This window comes from Leopardus geoffroyi, chromosome D3 (assembly GCF_018350155.1).
Source record: "Leopardus geoffroyi isolate Oge1 chromosome D3, O.geoffroyi_Oge1_pat1.0, whole genome shotgun sequence".
NCBI lineage: Eukaryota > Metazoa > Chordata > Mammalia > Carnivora > Felidae > Leopardus > Leopardus geoffroyi.
Window position 1 is genome coordinate 57,700,806 of NC_059339.1, and position 26,853 is coordinate 57,727,658.

The 26,853-nt window shown below is 45.8% G+C and overlaps 1 protein-coding gene across 17 annotated transcripts in view; it reads left to right on the plus strand.

Moving 5' to 3' along the window:
• FHOD3 (formin homology 2 domain containing 3) overlaps positions 1 to 26,853 on the plus strand; it is a 471,758-nt gene that overhangs the window by 413,471 nt on the left and 31,434 nt on the right. For all 17 annotated transcript variants that reach the window (XM_045458615.1, XM_045458602.1, XM_045458603.1 and 14 more), the window contains 5 exons: positions 8,327 to 8,485; positions 19,072 to 19,254; positions 20,664 to 20,783; positions 21,469 to 21,630; positions 26,404 to 26,594. In XM_045458615.1, the coding sequence (XP_045314571.1) occupies positions 8,327 to 8,485; positions 19,072 to 19,254; positions 20,664 to 20,783; positions 21,469 to 21,630; positions 26,404 to 26,594 (815 nt within the window). The remainder of the gene's footprint in view (positions 1 to 8,326; positions 8,486 to 19,071; positions 19,255 to 20,663; positions 20,784 to 21,468; positions 21,631 to 26,403; positions 26,595 to 26,853) is intronic.

Sequence of the window (26,853 nt, forward strand, 5' to 3'; positions counted from 1 at the left end):
ACCCAAAATGAGCAGTTCACCAGCCTCCCTCCTTCTCTTGACTCTACTCTGGTTGGTGACAAGAGTCTGGTCACTGCCCTCTCAGTAGCCTGAAGTTCCATTCTTGTTTGAAGTAGGTGGTGACCTCTTAAAATGCTTGATTGCCTGGCTAAAGAACAAATGTTTGCCTAGTTTTTCTAAAATGAGAGCATAAGAGAAAAGTAATATATTGAAAATTTTACCAAGCAGATTCCAGAATGTCCTACAGTGGGACGTAGGAACCCATACCTCTGTTCTTGGGAGCAGGGTGGGTGGAGATAGGAAACGTGAGAAGGAACTAATTTACAAATGTTACAAAAGGTAAAAAATGCACATTAAGATTAAAATACATCACATTGGAGAGTTGAATCTTTATGTGTATGTTATTAATGCAGATATAACCAATTTTACTTCCATTTCTAATCCTTGACTATGATTTTCATACAGCACAGCTGTAAACAACCACTGCTGAATTCTGGCTTGTGAATTCATTCATTATTCATTAAACACAATAGCAACACAAATAAAAATGAAATAGACTTCACAAGCCAGCACAGAGCAAAGGGAATCGGTTTTGGTTTTTGTCAGAAAACTTATACCAGACCGGAGCTCCAGAGCATCCTTCTGACCATCCAGGTCACCCCTCAAAATAAAGATTCATGTTCCAGATCCAAGGCTGGGTGACCAGTTAATGGAAATAAGAACAGGAAAATATGCTTTTGTATTTCCTTTCCAAGTAGTTTTTGGAACTGGATCTATTTTTCTGTCTCAGAAGGAAATATATATAGCTTTTTAGTAAGATGACTTTAATTATGTTTTGTGGAGAAAGACAGAAATCTTGTGCTAAATTTCATCGTGTTGTGTTTCTACTGCTGGTCTGAGATGCGGTGAATCACATAGAAGATCACAGGAGTGACCCCAGAGAATGATGTCAGGGCAGAAAGCCCCTGGAGGTATGGGGATGTACCCTCATGGACTTCATAGCATCCTGAGGAGCCCCAGGAAGTGCCCTTCATCCTATGTGCCTAATCAAGAGCAGCAAAGTCCCTCCTGCTCCCAAAAGGCAGTTTTTATGTCCTAAGTTACAGACAGTACACAAGACAGGTGTGGACTGGAAGAGAAAACTGGAAGGAAGAAAGGGACTTGGTCTCCCCTTTGAGGGCTCAATGCTGTCTTCCTCCCCTGGGCTCATTAAGTTTATCATGCGGAGGGGATTCCAAAATGGGTTTGGAGAATTTTTTTCAACTTTATTTACTCTGACATTTCAAAACATATCAGAAGCTATTCACAGTGACTTTTTAAGAAAATTCAAAGAATGATGAATTATTTGGTCTGGGGTGAGCCCCAGCCTGGGTTATTTTTAAAAGCACCTCAGGGACTCAACCAAAGTTGTACACCATTGATTTAAAGTGATAAATGAGGCACCAAGGAGGGAGGCATTGATCCCTTCACCACCGTGTTCCACGTTGACTCCCCCATCCCCCAATCCATTTTATTCTCCCAAGAAGGGAGTCAAGTTTTCCTACCCTATACTCAAGTTCAGGATATACTGAAATGTTATTTTATTTAACATCACCCTCAGAAAAACCTGAATTCTATCATATGGAAGTTGAAAACCCAACTTTGGGACTTCAGTGGGGTGACCATACATCTAATGTATCCAGGTTGGCCCGGGTGTATGCCTGTTGTCCCGGCATGTGTGTAGAGCACTCCCTTTCTCTCTCAGATGTCTTCTGGTTAGGGTACTAGACATACTCCATTACCATCAGTAAGGCAGCTGTGTCGCAGCCGGCCTCAGCTATGGAAGACTACTGCAGAAGAACTGGGAAATGAATGCTTTTTTTTCCCTAAGCTTCATGATAAGGCAAGCCTATTCTGCCAAGTTCCTCAGAAACTCTATTCCTAGCTACAGGTTTGTCAGCCTTTATGCAAACATAGTTGGGTGATGTTGTTGTTGCCTTAATGCTTGCTCATGTGTATCAGTCTCCCTTGTTACAAGGACTTAGGAATATTCCACAGTTGTCACATCTTTATGACATCTGTATTGTGGTCTCATTGTCATTGTCACTTTCTCAACAGGCAGTTTTGAAAATATCCAGTGGCGTCACTCTCTTGGCAGTTAGTGGAGAGTGAGGAGGAATGATTTATCATTGCAAAGCCAGTGCCCTGCTGAGCCAGACCCAGGGTCTGTGACTGCGATGCTGAGAAGCATTTTGAGAGGTCGTGCATTTCATGGGAGTGCTCTCCAGCTGAGGGGTATTTGTTGACTAAATCACATCCTTAGTTCAGTTTCCGTGTTCGGTCACAGCACCCTCTGGGGTGGCAAGTTCTGTATACTGAATATCCATTCTTTAAATGTTGCATCCTTTATTTCTAGTAAAATCAGTCTTTAAAAAGTCGAAGGGGGTGATTCTTCAGGGCAGGATGAACACACTGGAAAGCAAGCCCTTTTACCTGCCCAGATGGCATGCCTCCACGTGTGCTTCTCATTTCATACTGTCCCCTCATGGGGAAGTTTCCGCCTTCACTGTGGTCCTTCTCTGGACCTTGGACCTCCTTATGCATGTGCCACGGGCAGAAGCCCCAGGGCTGTGTAGAGACATGGATCCAGGTTTTCTGTCTTATTTCCAAGAACCGCACCCATGATGTGGTTGCATGGAGTTAGCTGTAGCAGGATGTGTGGCCCTGCCTTCAGCAGTCAGCTGCACCCAACCCCAGAGCCTTGCAAGCTGGTTTACCCCTGAATCTGGAAAAACTGTTTCTCCGTCATCGACAGCTTAGCTCCCGGTACTGGGATGAGCTCGGCATTTGTTGGGTGTGTCAGGGTCGTTTTAACATCAAGAAAAACTCCCTGCATTGTCTGTAGCTGTGGGGACTTGATCCTACATCATTCATAAAAATGGCAGGGCCAGTCCTTATTGTGTCTTCGAATGGATAGGGGACCCTGTTACTGTTTTCTATTTTAAGAAATGTTCTCTTATCCCTCCCTTTTGTTTCCTGTTTTTAAATTGCATTCCTCTTTAAAGAACAACTTTCTACTCAGCAGTCCTGTCTCAAAAGCCTTTAGACTTTCAAAAAGTCTCAATCAGTCTCTCTAGATGCATGAGAGATCATTTAACATCTATGATCCCTGTGCCCTGCTCCGGACCAAGGAGATCAGAATCTCTGAGGATGATGCCCAGGCATCACTGATGTTTAGAAGTACCACTGAAGATTCTCTTGTGCACTCTTGTGCACTCTTGTGCTTTGATCTAAATAAACTACATTTTCTGTGTTTTCCTTCAGAAAGTGTCAGGAGATTGATCAGTCCTGTTTTCTTCTCAGATACATAATGCTGAGTTTCTCCTATCTAGTGATAATGAGTCACTTAATGTTGACCCATCTGCCATCAGTCATGGAAGCAGTCATGTCTCCTGGAAAAGGAGAATCTCCTGTTGTTTCTCCAGAATGCTCCTTTCAATTAGTCCTAGAGACCAGTCTGTTAGCCTCAGAAGGGAATTTGGCCTGTGGAAATCACCATGATATTCTCTTTGTTAAAAACAGAAACCGAGGTGTTCTCTACATTCTTTTTTGCAAGATCTTTAGTACCATTCAAGGAATGCTCATTTTCTGGGATTCCATGTGCCTGGAGGTCTGTGCAGACTCTAATAAGCACCCATGAGCTATTTTCAGTCATTTAGAAAGCCCCCTTGAGAGTTGTCCGTATCCATGGGAAGAGCTTTATAGGCTAAATTGAATATTGAGTCTCTATACTTTCCTCTGGAATTATCACTCTCCAGGGTAAGGACACTGATCTGATCTGACCTTCTTATTTATGTAGATGTCTTTGATCAGCAAATGTGGTAGACACATTGGTCATGAAAAATATATACTGGTAGACCATGTATTTTTAAAATGTCAGTTGAACAGAAATGATAAAAAGGAGTCATTGGTGGTGAAATAGCTAAGAACTAATTTTTAGAAAGTAATATGTTCCAAGCATTGTCATAAGTGCTTTACATGTATTAATTCCAGTAATGCTATTCTTTTTTTTTTTTAATGAAATTTATTGTCAAATTGGTTTCCATACAACACCCAGTGCTCATCCCAACAGGTGCCCTCCCCAGGACCCATCACCCACCCTCCCACCCCCCATCAACCCTCAGTTTATTCTCAGTTTTTAAGAGTCTCTTACGTTTTGGCTCCCTCTCTAACCTTTTTTTTTTCCTTCCCCTCCCCCATGGTCTTCTGTTAAGTTTCTCAGGATCCACATAGGAGTGAAAACATATGGTATCTGTCTTTCTCTGTATGACTTATTTCACTTAGCATAACACTCTCCAGTAATGCTATTCTGATAGTTCTAGCAAATACCTCTGTAGTGCCTACCATGATCCAGGCATTGTTCTTGCTGCTTTACATCCATGGTCGCATTTCATTCTCACAGCAAACCTTGCAAGATATGTGCCAGAGAGGAAACTGAAGCACAGAGAGGTCCAGTGACTTGCCAAAGTCACACAGCCATGAATGGTCACATCCCAGCTGAAGTTAACTTTCAGGGCTCCCGAGTCTGTCCATGTGATCCTTGGATTCCATTTTGTTTCTGCTACTTTTTGATAAAAAGGTCAATCAGCCAAAGTTTGGTCCTCCACCTCAGTGAGTCTCGAGAACCATCAGGGAAGAAAGGCTTGCTAGAAAGAGGCTCCCTTGGGCCCAGGCTCTGGGCATAGCATGTTAGATTAGGACTTGGCTGAAAGTGAAATGGGAACACTGGACTCTGGCATGAGATAGTTGCCCCAGCAAAAGAGTGGTAGTAAGGTAGTGTGGGGGAAACCACTGTGGATCTGTCTCTGTACATGCCATTTTTCCAAATATGTCCATAAGTGTTCAGGGGAAAAGGAACTTGTTTAAGGGATATGGGGCACCCTGGGAAGAAGTCAGGCTCTGTTTTGCTTCCAGAAAACCTGGTTAAGCTGAACTCTTGACCAGAACCAGGCAGTAATGCCCAGTATATAGAATAGCACCACCTTTGAAGCCCCAACTTTCAGGGATCCTCTAGTGTGCCAACAGTTGCCTTTCCAGAAATACTGTCTCTGGGGAAATGCTTCAGTCTTGTATGCCATGTAGGGCTTTTGTTTGTTTTGTTTCTGATTCAGCCAAGAAGATTGTAGGGAGAGGGGAGGCGGTGTAAGGTCCAAACTGGTGAGAGAAGAGGTTACCCTCCATGGAAAGAGGTGCTATAAAGGCAAGCAGAGACCTTGGATAAGGGTCAGGAAGGAGGTCACTAAGGCAATTCAGCTCCTTTCTCCCAAGCTGTGCAAGAAGACTGAAGGTCTAGCCTCCAAGAAGACAGAAGTGTGCCCCTCCAGGAAGAGGCTTCAAATAGGCAGCATCCAAGACCATAGAGTTGCAGGATTTTTGAGAAGCATAGAGGAGATGGTCAATTTACGTGGTTATTAGTAACTACCAATGCTTGGGGAGAAGGCTGTGACCATTCCCTGCAGCCCCAGATTCACCTAGTGATCAGCTTCCTGGGATGGGGTCTACTCTGTAGAACCCATAGGGCCCTGCTCTAAGACAGAGCACCCTGCAAACAGTGTCGCAGGATCATGTGAAGGACATAGTAAAGATCAGACTTGCTGAGCTGGGACTTTGATCACAGAATGACAATTAAAATGGATCGAATTTGATGACTGCTAATCCTGAGACGTGGGCATGTGCTCCTGGGCACAGAAAACTTTGGCTTATTGCAGGTACTGCTCTAGGTTATCGTGGAAGGGAAGGAGAGAGTCGGCCATCCCCACATGATCTCCTCCTTCATCTTGGGCAGAACGGACGCCAGGGCACTTGGGTGCTCAGTGGCCTCTAGTGGAGTCTGTGTTAATGATGAGGAACAGCATTTAAAACACCTTTTGGATAAAATCCAGAGATTGAGCAATTCAATTTCAGATATTACCTTAATTCTTATTCTTTCCCTTACCAAGTGGGTCAAAGTGCTCTGAAAACACATGGAGTCACCTTTGGGGACAGCTGTCCCTGTTATTTCAGGATGCTCAGCGGCTTGCTTCTTCCTGACTTGTAGGAGAGTATGTGGGTGTGTTCACTGGTATAAACTGAATGCTATTGGGAATGGAGACAAGGACATGCCCGGCTCAGAGCCATCCCATAGGTGTGTGCAGGCTGTGTGCTGTGCAGGCTGCCATGGGGCTGTGTCTCCCCAGGGAAGGCATCTTTTTCTCATTTGCACAAAGGCTAGATTGGGCTGAGTCTGCTCAGGCATCTTTCCAGGCTCTTGGAGTAAAGAGGGCCTATATAGATGAGGGGCTAAGAGCTAATGATTCCCAGGGAATCTCTGCCTTCCAGGAAATGTCTCCTGTATTGGAGCCGGGCTATGGGCAGTTGCCTCTCCTATGCCAGGTCCCAGGCTCCTTCTGCCATCCATGCTGCCCTCCTTATGCTCACAGGATGTCTACTGAAGCATCTTCAGGCCTCGTGTCCTGGCATCCCTCTTTGTTGCCTGCCTTCAGCATTTTGCCAAGCCTTTTCTCATTCCTTCTTAGCTTTCCACACACAAAATAATATGTTAGATGTAAAAGCTGAATATCAGGGGCTCCTAATAAGCTTACTTGATTAAATACACAGCAGATAAGCTTGCCCTGCAGAGTGGAATGCTTCTAGGCCACATGTCCCTGGGCATTCAAACCTGATCACACCCACAAGAATTGTTCCTCCTGGCCACCAGGCTGCAAAACAGCTGGGGATGCTTTCAGTTATTGTCTTCGTGCGGAAATTTTAATTTATTCCCAAATGCATATTTAAAGACTTAAAATAGAATTTTAGCAATTGAGTTTGGAAGGGCTTAGTAGGGCTTAAGGAACCACAGTCCATTTCTCCTTGCCAGCTTGCAGCCTTCAGTGTTAAAGCAGGCCAGCTTCTCCAGAAAGCTCAGCTGTTCGAAGGCCCAGCCAGTAGGGAGGGCCTCAGTGCAAGAGACTGACAGCAGCATCAGCCACTCGGCTGGGGCCTGTGTGCAGCAGAATCAGAGCAGCTGGTTCCTGAGGTCCCTGCATACGGCCCCCAAACCTCCTGCTTCATCCCTGGCAGTTTCCAGCAAGCTAGACAAAGCCACTTCTTATCTCCTTATTTTCACTCCCCAACTCCAGGCTCTCCCCTAGACATTCCCTAGGGCCCAGGTCAACGTCAACTCCTTCAGAGCCTGACCTCTTCCACCACCCCGCCACTGAGCCCTTGCCCATGGGGAGCACACCCACCACCGTGCTGAATGTGTCTTTTCCTTCCGGACATCCCTTGTGCCTTGCTCATCATTATCAACCTGGGCTTGGGCTTGTTACATAGGTGAAAATAGTCATCCTTCCAGCTCTATTTGTCCCAGGGGAGGAATCTGAGCGCACACAGGGTGCCGGCTGAGCCAGAACTCCTCCCCTCTTCTTCGTTGCCACCTGCCCTTAACTCCCTGAGAGCTGAAGGGTGGGGGCTTTGTCATCTCGACTCTGGACACATGTTAGCTTCCCAAGTCCCATACTTGGTAGGCTCTACCAAGTCATGTGCCAGCCCAGAACCCGCCCCCAAGGAGCACCCAGGTCAGCAGGGAAGCCAGACTCACTAGGGCTCTTTGAGGACACCTGGACGCGTCTTGTCCCCTGTCTCCCTCTTTGGCCTCTGTGCCCATTCGTCCCTCATTCTTGTTGAGCAGGTTCCCTTTTGCTTCCCTTCCTCAGAAGGCGCCCCCTCAGCTGCCCAATGGGCAGCCACCCAGATGTCTAAGTGTGGCAGGTGCTCCATTATGAGGGGCACAGGATGTTTAAATGGTGAGGGGATTCCCTGAGACAGTGTGGCCAGGGATGCAGGGGGGCTGGCAGGTCAGCGACGCCGGATTCTCCTCACCACTCCTGCCTTCTCGGCACATACCATGTGCACTAAGGCCAACCAAGGCACATTCCGACACCTTGCAGCTTGCAGGAAGGGAACTTTGAGAGGTTTTAGTTCTGTTTCCACTGCCTCTATGGAAAAAAACAGGTTTTTTTTTTTTTTTTTCCTTGCCAAATATCACATTTTTCCCAATTGAAGGAAAATCAATTTTATTTTGTAATGTGTCTGACTCGTGAAGTTCCATTGCTGACCCATGCTTGGCGGCTTCTCAGAGCTAATCCCTGATCTCTTTCTTCTGTGCTGAGCAGTAGCCAGTCCTGAGCTGAATCAGGGCCATTTGTTTTCATCTCTAAATAAGTAGTGAGTTTGCTTTTAATAATGAAACACAGAAAGGACCAAAGATGATGCATTAATCTTGGATTCTCCTTATTTTATCACCAAGAAAACTGCTGCAGATGGAAAAAGGCAGGAGGTCATCGTCCTGGACCCCAAGAGGAGCAATGCTATTAATATCGGTCTGACAGTGCTGCCCCCCCCGAGGACGATTAAGATAGCCATTTTGAATTTCGATGAATACGCCTTAAACAAAGAAGGAATTGAGGTAAGAGAAGCTCTCTCAAGCATTATTTGTGCTCTGTTAACATGTCCCATATGTAAAGCATTACTGTGTCCAATATGACTTTCTCCGCAGGGTGCCTTGCCATTTTTCTATTTCAGCCAAACTCTGAATAATGTTAATAATTCGCACATTTTTTTTTTTTTTTAACTTCTGGGTTGTGGGGGGAAGCCCCGCTTGGCCTATGAAGTTCAGTGATCCTCACTGTCTGGTTCATTTACTGCCTGCTTTCTGACCGTGCTCGCCTACCTCAGCACAGAAGAATAACCTTTCCAACCAAACAAGCTTAATGAACAGTTTCACAAGTAGGGATTTCGTTGTGTGCTCCCACCCACGCGAATGGCTCTCTTTCACTCTCGGTGCTCGTTGGGACGTGCAGAGATAGGTTTTGTGTGACACACTGAAGAACCCATGCCAGCCGCCCTTGAGCAGGTGTTGATCTGAATGGCAGCAGTGGAGGGAGACGGGTCGCTTGCTGTGACTGCGTGGTCTGCTGGGCTCAGTGCTCTTCAGCCAGGCCCCGTTCTGCCTCCACCATGGGCTGCTATGACTTTGCAGCAAGTTAAAGCTCCTATTGTAATCATGGGGAACACGTGAGGGGAGCGAGGGACCCGGCACGCAGGTTCCGCCAGATGGGCGACAGGGCCTGGGGCCCCCTGACTGGGTCACCGTGGGGATGTGAGGGTGTTGCGTTGTGGTGTTAGGTGACACTCTCACCATCCTCCTAGTGGCAAGGAGCCCTGGATCCCTTTAAAGCCTCCCCATAGTTGGATTCATGGGTGCACAGCCTCATCTGAGGCACTGGAGAGTGGACGGGACCAGTGAAGGCTGGCTGAAGAGGGAGGGTGAGCCCCTGACAGTGAGGAAGGGCCCGGGCCAAGCTGCCAGGCTCACCCATGGCCCCAAGTGTGGGAAGGAGCAGTGGAGCCCTTGGGGCCAAGTGGGTCTGAACCCAGCAGGCCAGGCGTGCTTCTGTACTTTGGAAAGACGAGGCCCCTCCGGAAAAACTGTGCTCCTAGAGGCTTATATTGGGTTAGTAGTATCCCTTCAAAATCTATATCCACCCACAAACTCAGAACGTGGCCTTATTTGGAAGTAGGGTCTTGGCAGACGTAATTGAGATAAAGTCATATTCAATTAGGGTGGGCCCTATTCCAGTGACTGATGTCCTTATAAGAAGAGGGAAGTTTAGACAGAGACACAGAGAGGGGAATGCCATTCTGTGAAGACCGAGAACACACAAGGACACACACAGAACAGACTGCTGTGTGATGACTGAGGCAGAGATTGGAGTGATGTTTACAAGCCAAGGGACGACACTAAGGGCCACCTGCAACTACCAGAAACTAGGAAGGGATGAGGAAGAATTCTGCACCACCATCCCCTCCACCCCCCCCCCCCCCCCCCCCCCCCAGGACCTTCAGAGAGAACATTGCCCTGCTGACACCTTGATGTCAGATTTGTAGTCTCAGACTGAGAGATTTCTGTTGTTTTGAACCACCCAGTTTATAGTATTTTGATGGCAACTCTAGGAAACCAGTACAAGGCCTAAGCAGCTCTACTCTGAGAAACAGACACATGCTGTGTTCCAGGAGCCGGATCTCAGGTGTGGCCTGTATTTGCCTTCTGGCTGGAGAGAAAGTGGAGCCGAGAGCCCTGGAGTCAGGCGAGGAAGCAGAGCAGGTGAATGTATCTAGGTTCGCAGCCACGGAGTGAGGGCATGTGGCCCACTGAGGCAGGGGTATAAAGGAGAGAGAGCAGGTGACAGCAGGCAAACACAGAGAGGGACACTGAGGCAGCTACTGGACTGTGAGAAGGAGGCAGGCCAGGCCTCAGTGTGAGGCTGCCCCTCTCTGGGGCCCCCGGAGAAGTAAGGGAGGAGAAGGGCATTGGCTGGCCCCCAGGCAGATGGGGGCTGCCAGCCTGGATGAACCAAGTACAACGTGTCTTTCATCTAGAACAAACTGCATGGTGGGCCCTCACACACATTCCAGCCGTCCTATTTACTTAACAGTGTCTTTCGGCGATTGCAAAAGCTTCAGATTCATACAAAGAGAGGCTTCAAATGCAGCCAGGGCCAGGCTGATTGAAGGAAAAAATGACAGCTTCCCCTTTTAAAAATATTTCCCCTTCTTGTCATGAGAACTTGAAAGTCCATCAGGAGAGATTGATTCCTTTGGGTTTTGCCTTTTTCTTTCCTGAAATGTAGCTCTCCTTGGGTAGGGAAAGTTTCAGATACAATAAGTTACTGAGATTTTTGAATAACTCAAATCACTTTTTTTTTTTTCCTGTTTTCCAGATGAGTACCTGTTTTTTTTTTTTTAATGTTTATTTATTTTTGAGAGAGGGAGAAAAAGAGGGGGACAGAGTGAGACAAAGGATCCAAAGCAGGCTGTGCGTTGTCAGTGTGGAGCCCAATGTAGGGCTCAAACTCCCCAGCTGTAAGATCAGGACCCAGGCCAAAGTCAGACGCTTAACCAACGAGCCACCCAGGTGCCCCATTGAATATCTTTTCGATCCAGACAGGAATAACGATAACAACAGTAGTGCTGATCGTACAGGAACACCACCACAGAGCTAAACCTGACTTCCGTAGCTTTCTTCCTGTGGGCCCAGGCGCAAGGCGGGTGCTCTACACAGATTCTCAGGAGGTACGGCTATTTTGTTCCCCACCTTCAAGATGAGGAGAGAGTCCCAGTCTCAGTCTGTGCCTGGCTTCCACAAGCCAGTACGAAGTCTGAGTCTGAAGTGTAGACCCTGAGCCTTGGGGATGGAGTGTATTCTGTGCCGGGACTCGTGCGACAGGAAGAACAAGAAGGAATCTGAAAGGTCATGAGGAGCCCCCTGGAGGAGCACAGTTCCCCCGACAGCGCCACCTGTGGCGTGGCCCCAGAAGTGGCTGATGTGTGGAATGGTTTTCTGTGGGAGGGCACAGCCGTAGAAATCACTGCTGACCCTGCCTGGGAGTTCAGTGTGCTATGCAAGCTCATTAAATGCATCCTGAGTCACAACAGCAAATGGACTTGCATCTTTTTTTTGTTTTGTTTTGTTTTGTTTTGTTTTACCAGTTTTTATCTAAACAGCATTTCTGAGCCCTGTCACTACTGACATTCTGGCTGGGGCGGTTCTTTATTGAGGGGGCGTCCCCTCCCTTGTAGGACGGGTAGCAGCATCCCTGGCCTCCACCCACCCAGTGATACCACCCCAGCGACAACCAAAAATGTCTCCAGACTTTGTCAGACATCCCCTGGAGGCAAACCTCACCCTAATGGAGAATGTCTCATCTGAAGGCTGCCCGTGCGTATTTTTCACTTCTTATCAGCCATGCCGAAGAGTTTCCAGTGGAAACCAGACACACTCATCTGTCACCTGCCATCTCTGGCCACTGATCTCCAGGACCTGAGAGGCCTAGATACTCTAGATCCATGTCCTGGACCATTAGCCAGAGCTTACTTTCTGGGCTTGTTGTTTAGGAGCTAAGTCAGGACTAAGAAGCGATGGCTGTTGTGTATTTACAGATCTTTACTAATAAGATTTCAAGCTTGTGCCCAAAGGGCGTTTCGCCAAACAAACTGTCTGCTTCTTGGACACAGGCACGGTAGCCTGGCACCACGGCTTAATAGGGCCATTTGAAACCTCTGGATACCAAATGTGATTAGGATGTATTAAATTACATCCTGTGGCTTTGCTTAGCAACCCAGTGATATGTATCCGGCTATGCCACGAAAACCTGAGGGAGCGGTTGACTAACTTCATTAAGGAAGTAATTTTTCATAAGAGTATTAAACTTGAGAACACATTTTGGGGGTCATCTCTAAGTAGTATTAATGATATTTTTCCAAGTAAAATGTCATCAGGTTATCACAAATGGAAGTATGAAGGGGTTTCCTTTTTTCTTGTGGTTTTCTAATTTTTATACGGTCTGTGTCTACAGAGGGTAGCATGACTGGATGGTCCCAAGTGACACTTAACGTGGCTCATTTTGGCTGCCAGGCCCGCCAGCATCCTAGAAACAGAAAGTCCCTGGGGCGCCTGGGTGCCTCAGTCAGTTGAGCATCCGACTCGAGCTTCCGACTCTTGATTTCTGCTCAGGACAAGTATCTTGGACTCCGGGAGATTAAGCCCCGCGTTGGGCTCTGCACTGGTAGAACAGAGCCTGCTTGGGATTCTCTCTCTCCCTCTCTCTCTGCCCCTCCCCCACTCATGCTTTCTCCCTGTCTCTCAAAAACAAATAAACATTAAACAAAAAGAAAAAAGAAACAGTCCTTTTGGCTGCATATACAGAATGATAGCACCTTTTCAGACAGTTCGTGCTGTTCAGTCCCTGTCCAAGTGCGTGCCAGACACACAGACAAACCAGAGCCCGGGAGCCACGGTCGATCAGCAGTGCCAGGGAACCAGAATATCCCTGCAGCTGGGCGCCTGAGCCACCTGAACCCTGGTGGTTTTGCATTTTTGGTTGAAAAGCCCTGAATTGCGGAGACGGTGCTGGAAAAGTAGGAGCAGCCCCTTGGTGGTCCTCCAGCTCTGCCTTGGTTGATCCAACATAGCCTCAGGCACCTCACTTCCTCTGCAGAGTTGATGCAATATTTTCTGCCCCACATGCTTCACTGAGTAGTCCTAAGAATGAAAGAAAATACAATCAAGACGCCTTGAGAAGTAAAGGGGGAAAAAAAAAAAATCCCTGCATAAGAATAAGGACATGAATAGAAAGCCATGGTCTCAGGAGATTATGCAAGTTGTGCACAAGCCAGCCTCAGCTCGAAGTGCTCCACCTTTCTGTGATTGTCACCAAAATCCCTGGGCTGGATTCTCATCCACAGCTGGGGCCAGGGTTCTGTTCAAAACTCACAGGGCAAAATAATTCCTTGTTATAGTCTTATCGGCAGGTGAATGAGATGGCCAAACACCAAAGCATTTGGGTTCATAAAAAAATGAGACTTCTCCATTTTTCTCAGAAATCTGGTTTTCAGATAGCAAAGCAAGTATACTTCAAGCAGTGCTGGCAGGATACTGTCTGGGAGAAAGCAAAGAAAGAAAACAAACGCTGGGATTATTACGTAGTAGTTTTGTTTGATGTCTTTTTCCCTGGGAAACCAAACGGTGACCGTAAAATCATCAATAAATTCACCCACATGGTAGAAAAGCAAATTAAAGGTACCTCTTTGTGCTCATCCCCTTAGCATCTGCTCATGGAAGAAAGCCATCGGCTCCTAGAAGGTGGGTTTGACCTGCCCTTCCACTGTCTTATGGCTATTTTTATTGCCAGGGATGTGTAAAAAATAAAGTGAAATAAACCGGCAGCTGGCAACCTCATAAATCTGCAGCGGTGAGCAAATGGTTTAAATTAGTCAGAGAAGTACAAAACAAAAGTAAGAGTGTTTGATTACTTTCCCAAAGGAAAGAAGCAACTAAAATCATTGCCGGAAAATGCCTTCTGAGGAAGGAGGAAAAGTGTTGGCAATTTTTTGTTCTGGAGTTCTTGTGCATGCTTTAAACAATGTAAGCAGTAAGAAAATGAGAACACAAATTTTAGTTTTTGTTTTGAAGTCTAGTTAAATTCAGATCCTGAATGTTTTTAAAGCGGTGACATCTGCCTGCATTGTTTGGGTTATTTTTTTTTAAAAACCATCTGTGTGGACAGGTGGGAGCAAAGAGCATTGTTGCTGAATAAGTGCCCTGATGCCTACGTTCCACCCACTCAGTCTGTGTCGGGGCCACGATGAAGGGAATATTGGAAGAGGAGGCTTCTAGGCTCCCTTCTGCATCCTCACTGCGACTAATGCACAGAAGACACAGCTGAGTGTAGTTTGGCCTCTCTACCTTCTAAGAAACTCCAGAGATGACCATCCTGAGGACTCTCTCATCAGACCCAGGATGCCAGCCACCGCACTCGGATACATCGTGCGCACATCTGCGTGTTTGTGGATTCTGCTGTCTTGTCCGGTTTTTAATTTTATTTTTAATTTTTGTGTGTGTGTTACTATAGAGGAAAACTGACCTGTTTTGGTGTCCAGTTAGTTCTGTGAGTTGTAAAATCTATAAGTTCATGAGCAGTGACCATGGCAGTCAGGATTCACAACAGTCCTATGTCCCAGAAAAGGTCTTCTTATGCTAGCTCTTTCTAGTCAAGCCCTTCACCTACCTGTAGCCCCCTGGAAACCACTGATCTCTTGCCATGACTATGGTTTTGTCTTTTTGAGAAAGACAAAAAATTCTTTTTGGAACCATGCAGTATAGCCTTGTAAGACTGACTTCTTTCCCTCAGCATGATGGGCACTTTTGAGATTCATCCAAGTTGTGGTATGTATCTATAGCTGGTCCCTTTTTATTGCTGAGCACCGTAGCATTGCAGGGATGTGCCACGGTTTGTCTATGCGTCTGTTGAAGGATTATGTAGCCTGGTCTGGTTTTCGGCAAGTGTGAATAAGACTGCTACAGATAGTCACGTACAGGTTTTTATGTGAACTTCAGTTTTCATTTTTCTAGGGTAAATACCTCCAAATGGAATTGCTGGGTAACATGATAAATCATAACCTTTTGAGGAACTATAATTTGTCTTTCTTTTCAGTGTCTTTCACAGATAAAAAAAGTTTCAATTTGGATAAAGTTCAGTTTCTCAACCCTAGTCTCTTTTGGTGTTGTGTCTAAGAGTTTGTGGCCTAACGTGGGTCGCAAACATGTTCTTCTATGTTTCCTCTTTTAAAGAAAAATTTTTTTAATTTTATTTTTGAGAGAAAGAGAGACAGAGTGCAAGCGGGGAGGGACAGAGAGAGAGGGAGACTCCAAAGAATCCAAAGCAGGCTCCAGGTTCTGAGCCGTCAGCACAGAGCCCGACGAAGGGCTCAAACTCATGAACAATGAGATCGTGACCTGAGCTGAAGTCAGATACTTAACCGACTGAGCCACCGAGGCACCCCTCTTCTGTGCTTCCTCTTAGAAGTTTTGTAGTGTTACCTTTGACTTTTAGATCTGTGAACCTTTTGAGTTAATTTATATGTAACATTTTTTGCACATGGATTCCAGTTCCAGCACCATTTGTTGAAAATACTCTCTTTTCTCTATTGAACTGCTTTTGTACCTTGGTCAAAATCACTGGGCTGTATTTGTATCCTCTCTTTCTAGATTCCCTGTATTTTCCCACTGACCCATGTGTTTGTCCTATTGTCCACGCCACATTGTTTTATTCTTATACCTGTATGGGAGACCTTACCTGTTTTCAAAATTGTTTTTGTTGTTTGGCTCATCTGTCTTGCCACATAACTTTTAGAACCAGCTTGTCTATATCCACAAAAAATTGATGCTGGTATTTTTATTGGAATTGAGTTAGAGTTATAGATCAGTTTTGGGAAAGTTAATATCTTGACTATATTGAGTCTTTCCATGAACATGGTATTCCCCGTTTATATTAGATTTTCTTTGATTACTTTCATCAGCATTTTTACTTTCTAGCATACAGATCCTGTACATGATTTGTTAGATTTATACCTAAGTCTTTCATTATAAATGGTATTTTTTTTAATTTTCAGTTTGTAATTTTTTACTGTTGATAGAGAAATGACATGAATTTTTATGTATTAACCTTAAATTATACAACATTGTTAAACTCGCTGTTTCATAAATTTTTGTAGGTTCCTCACAATTTTCTATATAGGCAAGTACTTTCTGTGGTAGGAATAGTTTTGCTTTTTCCTTTCTTATCTGTATGTCTCTTTTTTTTTTTTTAATCTTAAAAACTTTACTTTTTCTAAATCTTAGAGGGAAAGTATTCAGTCTGTCACCATCAAGTATGATATGAGCTGTAGGTGTTTTACAAATGGCACTTATCAGATGGAGGAGATTCCTTCTATTGCCAGGCTGCTGAGAGGTATTTGTTAGGGATGTATATTGAATTTTATCAAAACTGTTTCTGCATCAGTTGATGTTATTATGTGAATTTTCTTGTTCAGACCATTGATCTGGTCGATTACTTTCATTGATTTTTTTTTTTTTTTTTGTACTGAATCAGCCTTGTGGTTCTTGTTTTTAACATATTACTTCATAAAATACAGCAATGTTTATATGTCTTAGTATATTGACATTAATATATTTAAAAATAGTTTTGTTAAGGATTTGCACATCTAAGTTCTTCAGGGATGTTCGTCTGTGGTTTTATTGTAGTATCTTTGTCTAGTTTTTGTATTGGGGTAATTCTGGTTTGGGGGGAAAAAAAAAGAAAATTATTCCCCCAGTTGCTTGGGTTCAGGCCACAGGCTCTGACCTGCCTTTTTTGGACTGTGATTCCAGTATCAGCTTTCACAGCCTTTGATACATTGTTTAAGGTCAGATTCATACATAAACAGCTCAGGGATCACCCCAGAGGTTCTTAAACCATATTTTGTACCTGTTTTGCCAGGCTCTTCATTTTCCCTTACCTCCCTAGTACTTTCTAGTTCCCTGGGGGCTTACCTTTCTGGTTCTCCAGCTGAAAGGTGGGGCTCGGTTACCTCACTTTGCCATGCACTTTCTGTGCCGGTGTGTGGGGTCAAGCAGAGGGAAGACAACACATGCCTAGGGACATGTGCCCATCACATGGGACTGCCTTATACCGAGGAGAACTCCACCTGTTATTTACCTTGTACAAAAATTAAAAAGAACAATGTGAAGCCAAAATGTACATTTTTTTAAGTTAATTTATTTATGTCGAGAGAGCATGCACACGAGCATGCACGAGCGGGAGAGGGGTAGAGAGAGAGGGAGAGAGAGAATCGCAAGCAGGCTCCACACCATCAACACAGAGCCCGATGCAGGGCTCAATCCTACAGACCATGAGATCATAACCTGAGCCAAAATCAAGAGTCAGACGACCCTTAACCGACTTGAGATACATAGACACCCCCCAAAATGGACATTCTTTATTATCTTATTTTGATTCTTTTTTTAATTAAAAGGAAGTGGCAGAGCCACTTTGGGACCTTAAGGATGGAACAGACCAACTGGAGAACAATAAAACCGTGGTCTTTATCCTGTCTACTCCCTTAGTCCCACCCTTTGGGACCACAGCCTCTTTGATTGAAAAGGAAGGTTTCCTCCCTCAGAGCTTTAGGTGTCTTGCCAGCCTCTGCTGCCACTAGTGTCACTACTAAGAAACCCTTTCCCACTCCATAATTGGGCACTAGAGGATTTCCCTGGAGTTCTCTCTGTCTGTACCTGATGCCCTCCTCCAGGTCTGGGGCTATGTGAGCTCAGGCTGGGGAATGCCAGAGGACAAAGAGTCAACTCATTGCAGTTGAGTTGAACTTCCAATTCTGATCTTCTTCCCTAGTCCACCTGCCACTGTATACTTCTTAGAGTCTTCAAATATCTGCTCCATTCATGCGGACCAGGGTGTATACTTGCATTCAGTGAGATGGGGTAGAGTATGTCTACTCTATCTTACCCAGTACCAAGGCTCCATCCACTTCTATCCAGATACTTGCTACTGGAGAGCAGCAACCAAAGCCATTTAGAATTAATGAATGAATAGAAGTTACCAAAAAGTGTGGCACAACGCTAGAGAAGGAGAAATGAGAGAAAAATAATGACCCCTTACCTTTAATAATGTTGCTTGTGAAATGTTACATAACGGGAATTTTTACCTTCTTTTAAAATACTTCTCATAATCACTGAGGAGTTTGAACCTATAGGAATCATCATCCTTCCGATGACTTTTTACCACCTCTGCCTTCCATTGTTAATTTTAACCAGAAACAAATAGAAGCGTAAGATATTTTTTTCATTAGTAGGTAGGTTTTGCTGTTTTGCAAATACCATCATCATTTTTCTCCAACCAGACTTGAATTTGGTATTATTTCAAGTGTTTTCATTTCTACATAAAATGCGAAATACAGTTTTTTTTTGTTTTTGTTTTTTTTTTTTTAAACGTTTATTTATTTTTGGGACAGAGAGAGACAGAGCATGAGTGGGGGAGGGGCAGAGAGAGAGGGAGACACAGAATCGGAAACAGGCTCCAGGCTCTGAGCCAACAGCCCAGAGCCTGACGCGGGGCTCGAACTCATGAACTGCGAGATCGTGACCTGAGCTGAAGTCGGACGCCCAACCGACTGAGCCACCCAGGCGCCCCAAATACAGTTTTAAATATTAGTATGCTCCATGTACAAAAGCCAGTCTGAGTTCTCATACTGTCTTGACAAATTTTCCTGTTTCCTAGGGAGCAGGGAGCTGTTCTCTAACCTTCCATCTTATTCTTTCACCATTCTCTCACCTCCCATCCCCCCTTTCTTGTCTAGAATGTCCTTCATATACAAGACCCAGAAAATTTAGGGCAAGTTGTTTAAATTCCTTATGGAATAGGAGGTTAAAGGAGAGAGAGATAATTTTAGAACAAATGGATGTGAATTTTGACCCTACATGGGGCTCTTTTTCTCTACAGTATTTGGTTTATAATGATGTACCACTTATAAATGATATGAACATTGATGACAGAATCTCTTTACTACCTGATTGGAAAATTACAGTATGATTTTGGAAATGTCAAAGGGCTGGGAGAGGGTCCATCGCTAAGAATATACGATATCATTCCATCTTTCCAGAAAATCCTAACCATGATTCCCACTGAAGAGGAGAAGCAGAAAATCCAAGAAGCACAGCTGGCCAACCCCGATGTGCCACTGGGCAGTGCTGAGCAGTTCCTCCTCACCCTCTCCTCCATCAGCGAGCTCTCCGCTCGGCTTCACCTCTGGGCATTCAAAATGGACTATGAAACGACAGAAAAGGTACGCATTTAGGAAGGGAGGCAGCCAGTCCTCATCCCCAGTGTTGAGAAAGTCAGTTTTTCATTAGTGAAGGCAGTGAACTATTATTCTTAAGTGAGGGTTTGAAAGGCAAGTTAATTATGAGATTGTGTCTACACTAAGGGATTGGCAGCTGGCCGGTGAGGCATTATTCTCCAATGTCTGCCTGGCACTAGCCTCAGACATTTGCTTGAGGGCATCAGATGACTGGTTAAAAAAAATAAACAATGTTTGACTCTATATACTCAGTGTAGAAAATTTAGAAAACGTAGAAATGCCCATATAGAAAGAGACCTGTAATCCTTCCACCTGATAATAATCACCTCAACTGTCATTGACTGTGGCGATTAGCCAGCATCGGGTCACTTTGAGAGAGTATCTCTGTAGGAAGTTGAGAATAAAACAGTGCAAGAGGTTTGGAGGAGAACAGAAGGAAAGAGCCTTAACAGTGAAGGCATGGGGAGACTCATCTGGGTAGGAAGCAGAAGGAGCAGGTGTCCTCTGGACTGGGGAAATTGACAGGCTGAGTAGAAGGAACCAGTAGAGAGGAAAGAGATGGAAGGTGAGCTGGAATGAGCATAATTGAGAGGAAATGCCCAAAGGAGATAGACTGAAAGCATAGGAAGAGAGGCTGTGTGGTCTCCATCCTCTGACAAAGGAGGCAGCAAGGTCTTATGCTGAGGACAAAATAGGTGGCAGTGAGCGTAGGGGCTTCAGGAGGGACCGTGGTGTTTGGATTCATTCAGGAATCAAGCAGGGATGAAGAGACGTAGGACTGAGACGACTTGGCATGACATGGCCTCAAAACCAGTGTGGAAGTCTGAGAGTGGGTGTTCGGAAGGCAGTGGCAGTAGTGAGGACGGTAACCTTCTAGAAAGTAGCCCAGGCTAAGAAGTGACCAGCCATAGAGTCCCAGAGGGGAGGTTAGGAGACCTGAGGGGTCAGGGGACAGTGAGGGACAGTTTCTGGTGCCATCTGCCTACAAGGAGAAAGGTGAGAGGAAGACTGTGGAAGATGCTGAAGGAACATGCAAAGGAAGAGGGTCCTAGAAGTTAACCATCGTCAGAAGAGAGAATGAGAGGGGAGTGTGGTCTAAGGGTCCTGCCTGAGCTTGGCAGATGGGCAGGAACAGCGGAAGATGGAGCATTTGTCACCCCAGCACAAGTAGCCACAGGTACCCATTTGGTCTCCACTGGGGAGACTTTGGGGACTAGACTTCCCTGCTGCCCGTTGGCACTTCCATACTTAAGAGCATGTGCTCATAACATGGGATTGCCTTATACCCAGAACTCCACTGTGGTTACTTTGTACAAAAGTTAAAAAAACAAAACCAAAGTAAAGCCAAAATGTCCATTCTTTATCATCACCTTCCAACTTTTTTTAATTGAAAGGAAGTGGCAGAACCACTTTTGGATCTGAAGGAAGGAATAGACCAACTGGAGAACAATAAAACCTTGGGCTTTATCCTGTCTACTCTTTTAGCCATTGGGAACTTTCTAAATGGAACTAATGTAAGTCTTTTATATTCCTTATTCTCCTACCTCCCTTGTCACAAAGTTCCTGCCTTTCATTTGCTGAGGGAGGTTGTACCTCTGGCCCTCCAAAGCACAGATGAACAAGTTAACTTTTGTATTGCTGGAAAATCTAGAAGGAATTTTGTCCTAAACTTATCAGGGCCTATTTATTTGAGCCTGTATCTTGCTGTACAAACAGGAAAACTTAGAAAAAAAAATGCTACTCTCGAAATGACATCGGAGAGAGTTTCTTTTGTCCTCCTCCCCCATTTTTTTCCCGAACTTATTGCTTGAATGTTTGTACTTATATACATTATAAAACAAACTTTTTAAAAAAATGGCCTATCTTTGGTCAGGAAGCAGCAAAGTAGAGGGCAAAGAGAGAAAGAAAGTTGAGATACCCAGATGCCAGAGACCCAGCCTCCCAGCACTCTGATTTAGGCATAGAGGCCTGGGATAGCTCATGTCTGGGAAAGGGCTAGAGGCTCATTTCGTGTTCAGTATGGCTGGTCTATGTGTGATCAGCTAAGGATAATGGAGCATGTGGCCTGAGAAGCTCCAGTCACAGAGGAACTAAATATTAGGCTACTCCAACAGGACATTGATTCCAGCCATTTGTGCCTTTCGAAGAGCCTGTGTCAAACTTGCGCTCCTTGTCTTTTATTTAATGTTCACCAAACAGGCCAAAGCGTTTGAGTTAAGCTACCTCGAGAAGGTTCCAGAAGTCAAGGACACCGTGCACAAGCAGTCGCTTCTCCACCACGTGTGCACCATGGTGGTGGAAAACTTCCCAGACAGCTCCGATCTGTACTCGGAGATCGGGGCCGTCACCAGGTCAGCCAAGGTATGTCTGTGGGCCCAGAGGAGTGGGCCGTGTCTCTCCCTCAGATGCCGGATCTTTGCCAGTCATCTCTGAGGGGCACAGGCTCTATGAAGTAAAAGTGTCCAAGTGCTGCTTGCAACCCTTGCTCTAGAGTTTGTGGATATGACCTGTCTCATGCTGTTGGTAATGGACTTTTAAGATCCTTTTCCCATCTCTGGTTCTCCATCAGATTCTTTCCTACTGAGGTATGTGAGGCAAGCCTGCCATCCCAGTCCTGACTGCTACATCCACGGCTGAGCAGTGTTACTCACCAGGCCTGGATTCTCCCAAGCTTTAAAACTTCCCAGCTTGCTCAGAACTTCCCAGCTCAGGCAACAATGTCAAAAAGATGCAATTTGGCTCCTGCTAAGACTTCCATGGGACCCTGCTGTGAAACGTGGAGCCAGGAAACAGGGCACACCTGGCCTCCTGCTGCCCCCCCCCCCCACACACACACACAGATTGGCTATTCCTGTGATCTTTCACAGAGGGAACCATTTTATAGGGCTGTAAACAGTATAGAGCATTGGCCCCTCGGCTGCAGACTCTTAAATTGAGTGCAGAGCTAAAGAGCTTCATGAACTTGTGTTTATTAGAACAAAGACAGTCGCAGTAGCTGGGCACCCAGCTGCCCCCACTTGCAGGAACATCACTGAGGCTGACCAGCCCCAGAGGAACCCCAAACACAGCAGAACTGGGAGATGTGAGGGTCTTGGGAGCAACAGGAAACTCATGGGGAGGGGCTGAAGGGCAACAGGAGTCAGAGACCAGTGTGGAAGAAACTTCTAGAAACCCAACCTGGGCAGGCTGAGGAGCTGAAAGCAGACAGCCTTTAGCTCTGGGACACACTGGACTCTAGTGTAAGAAGAGGAGAGAGAGAGTGGTGGGAAGAGGGGACATATGGGGAGGGGGCTTTGCTGAGGCCTCCTTCACAGAACTCCCTCTCTCTGCCTTCTCCCACAGAACTGGCCTGTGGGGCCCCAGGGGCTGGGACCCTCCTTCACCTGCCTCCGGAGCCACAGGCTGGCAGCTGCCGGGTACAACGAGCAGGGGGTCCTGGGCCGGCCTGATGGTGCCCCTGCCTTGAGGTAGAAGGAGGCATGGCCGGAGATCTCCCAGCCTCAACAGCTGACCACAGGCTTCTAAGAACAGACTCCTTTACTTCACAGGCAGCCTTACTGCGTTTACTCTGTGCCAGGCACTGTTCTGAAGTGTTTACAAATATTACTTCAGTATCCTAACCAAGACAAAAAGCCCCTCTGAGTGTCTCAACAGGGGGTCCTCCAATCCCTGCTCTGACACCCACCACGAGCACCTTCTCAGAAGGCAGTTTGTTAGGAACACCTCTGTCTGAGACAGAGTCTGCTGCATGGCTAGGGTCATCTTGGTCTTGTTACGGGACCCACACAGATCAAATCGGTTCCCTTTTTAATTTTTTTTTTTTTTTTTTTTTTTTTTCAACGTTTATTTATTTTTGGGACAGAGAGAGACAGAGCATGAACGGGGGAGGGGCAGAGAGAGAGGGAGACACAGAATCGGAAACAGGCTCCAGGCTCTGAGCCATCAGCCCAGAGCCCGACGCGGGGCTCGAACTCACGGACCGCGAGATCGTGACCTGGCTGAAGTCGGACGCTTAACCGACTGCGCCACCCAGGCGCCCCTCGGTTCCCTTTTTATAGGTGGTCCTTTGTTCTTTCCCAGGGCCTTCTCCTAGGTGGAGCCTGCTTCTAGCTAAGTAGCCCTGGCCTAGGAGTCCTGATACCGGGCTGACCCCCAGTGACTGCCCCAGCGCCCCCCTCAGTATCAGGCCTTCCCCAAAGGATGCTTAGTGATTAGTTAAATAAAAACTAAATAACTTATTCTTGTCTGAAGATTGGCTACACAAGCCAAAAGTGCAGGTAGATTTTACCTATTAACTTCGGCAATTACTAGAGATGACTATTGACCCAGCTCTCTGTGGCTTGCAAGAGGGTATCTACCGCTACTCCGCCTTTACTCCCAAAGCCTTTGTGGGTATTGAGGGATCCTTCTACGTGGACCGGTACAAAATAAGGGTCAAGAAACCTCAGCCCTAGTTGCATTCACTCTGTCCTGTGGTGTCACACGTCAGGCCTCAGCATTACAACCACCAAGGGGCAGACTGCCCTGGTGTCTGCAGGATGACTGTGTCCCTGAGCCGTCCCACAGCATCCCAGTCTGACATGATAAGGTTTGACTTTGCTTCAGAACACAGCTCACGGGTCTTCCTACAGACACAAGTGGCCCATATGGAGCAGTCCTCAGGAGAGGTCTTCTGGCAAGGACTTCCTTCTCCAAGAAGGCAACAAGTCCAGCTCTCTGAGGTGGAATTAAAAAAAAAAAAAATGTTTTTAATGTTTATTTATTGTAGAGACAGAGAGTGGAGGAGGGGCAGAGAGAGAGGCAGACGCAGAATCTGAAGCAGGCTCCAGGCTCTGAACTGCCAGCACAGAGGCCAACGCGGGGCCTGAACTCAGGAACCATAAGATCATGACCTGAGCTGAGGTCGGACGCTTAACTGACTGAGCCACCCAGGTGCCCCTCTGAGGTGGAATTTTAAAGGGGCAAATCTAGGCGTAAGGCGTGCCGGTTGAGAACTTAGACTGAAGAAACTGAGAGAAAGCCAGAGAGATTGAGGGTTCACGTCCCAATTCCACTGCTTACAGCTGTATGGTCTCTCACAAGTTACTTAACCTCTCTGTGCGTCGGTTTCTCCCCTGCAAAGTGGAGCTAGTAGCAGAATCGGAGGTCATGAGGGAATTGTGAAGGCTCAGGTCGCGTGTCCTAGCAGGCCTTCGGCCAGGCAGGCAGCCAGCCAGATGAGGCAGCCTTCCAGCCCCCCTCCAAAGAAGCTGCATTAAGCTCCAACCCTGAAATGGCACTTCCTCACAAGCCTCCCGCCTGGCTCCTGTCGGCAATAGGCTTCTTTCTTCTGCCCCCACCTTAAGGGCTAAAGTGTCACCTGCTCAGACTGCACAGGGCTGCTCAGTGCAGATCTGAGCTGCACTGAAGTCATTTTATTGTGTAGCCAGGCCCTGCCAGATGCAAATGAGGACAGATCCAGAGAATTATGGTTAGACCTATTACAATTGCCTTAAAATCTCCTAGACATTACTTGTCAGTCCCAGGTCATCCTTTGCTAGACTTATTCTTTGAACTGTTTCGTCCTTTTCTAACTCTGCTTTTTTTTCCTCCCTCTCAGCTGAACACCTGATATATATATTTTTTCTCAGCTCTACTGAGACCCAGAATCTGTCATCTAATCTGGACCCAGAATTCCTTTGATTTCAAGCAAATGATTTTTCTCAAAGTTCCATGAATCCCCTGCTTACCTGAATCCCAGGACTCTGCCCAAACTTGCCTTCTGTTTTTGGCTCTTCAGCACCCAAGAAACCCAGGACTTGCAATGTCTTGCCTGGCCCCCAGGGCATCTCTTGTGCTCAGCAAGGCTTTATCCTGTCTGGTGAAAGATCCCCTCATTGAATTGACCTTCCTTGACTTGATCTCTTCCATTGTCTCAAGGAGAGTGGGACCACTCCCGCAAGTGCCCTGGGCACTCACATCTCTTGACCTCCATCATCTAAGAATGGTGGTTCACCTCCAGGCATCTGCTTTCTCCTCTGACCTTGATTTACCCTGTGTTCACCTTTTCCCACCAACTCCCACTCTGCATCTACTTCTGTGCCCTCGGTCTCCTCCCTAGGTTTATCTGTTTCTGCCTCTCCTCCTAGCCTTCTCGTTTGTTTCCCCCGTCCTGTATCTCTCTCCATTAAATGCCCTCAAATGCATTTTTTTCCATGACTCTTTAATTCACGTAATTTCTAGTCTAGCAATGCAGTAAAAGAATCACTTTAGAAAGCCTGAGTTCAGGCAACCTCCGTTAAGCCAAGCTGTTCCCGCTTCCTTGAAGAGCATAGTGGGTGCTATGACACATCTGTTCTTTGCACACATGGCTTCCAGCTGCCAACAAGAGCTGTGTGTGCGTGTCTCTCTCTCTCCCAAACACACACACACACACACACACACACACACACACACACACCTGGTGGGTTCTGCACATCCTCAGGGTTTGGTCTGTACACCTGTTTATACAATAAGCCTCCTCGAGAACAGCATCTCGGTCTCAGTCAACATTTGTCTTGGTGTTCTTAGCGCCTAGTATAGGAACTGACATATACCGCTCTCTCCATGGGTGTGGGATGAATGAATGAATGGGTGGATAAATAGTATTTGTCACACAGTGTACAAAAGACCAGCTGGGAAGAGAAGCTGCCTGCCCCTTAGCCGGCCCCACCATATTAGAACCATCCATGTATGATATGAGTGGTGTATTCCTATAACCCTAAGTGAAAAATCATCTCTGAAGAACAAGAGTCCTCTGAAAAATTTTATGAGACATCTGCTCAGTTCATCTTGTACTAGGCTTCCTTCATATCATGTTTTAATTTACAGTTCCCAAAGACTTTCCTAAGATTTCTTTCCAAATATGGCGGGGGGGAGGGAAGAATGATATTTGCATTGGGTTCTTTTGGAGAACAGTTTTATCACTAAATAATCTGATGTCAAGATAATGACAAATACACATGTAGATACTTTTTAGGCCATAAATATGTTTGTATTTCAACATGTAAATTTGGTTTTGATGTTTGTTTCTTCCCGGAGGCAGTTCACTTTCCTGGTTCAGGTCGATGTCTGGTTGTTTCAGCGCATTTGTAATGTTCTCCCTCTGATTTTCAGGTTGACTTTGATCAACTTCAGGATAATTTATGTCAGATGGAGAGAAGATGCAAAGCTTCATGGGATCACCTCAAGGCAATTGCAAAACATGAAATGAAACCCGTTTTAAAACAACGCATGTCAGAGTTCCTAAAAGACTGTGCAGAGCGAATTATAATTTTAAAGATTGTCCATAGAAGAATAATTAACAGGTAAGTAGATCAAGGAACTAATGGAAACACCTGTAAAATGGCATGTTGAAAATATTCTACAAACCAAGATCTGAAGGTTAAGGTTCCAAAAATTGTACTGTAAATCCTTGCTACATAGAAAATATACCTTTGTACATGTTTGTTTCACGGGTATTTAATTTTCTTAACGCACACACACACACACACACACACACACACACACCCAAGAATATGATGCCATTGAATTTTGAAGTTGGAAGGAATCTTAGAGATCATGTGA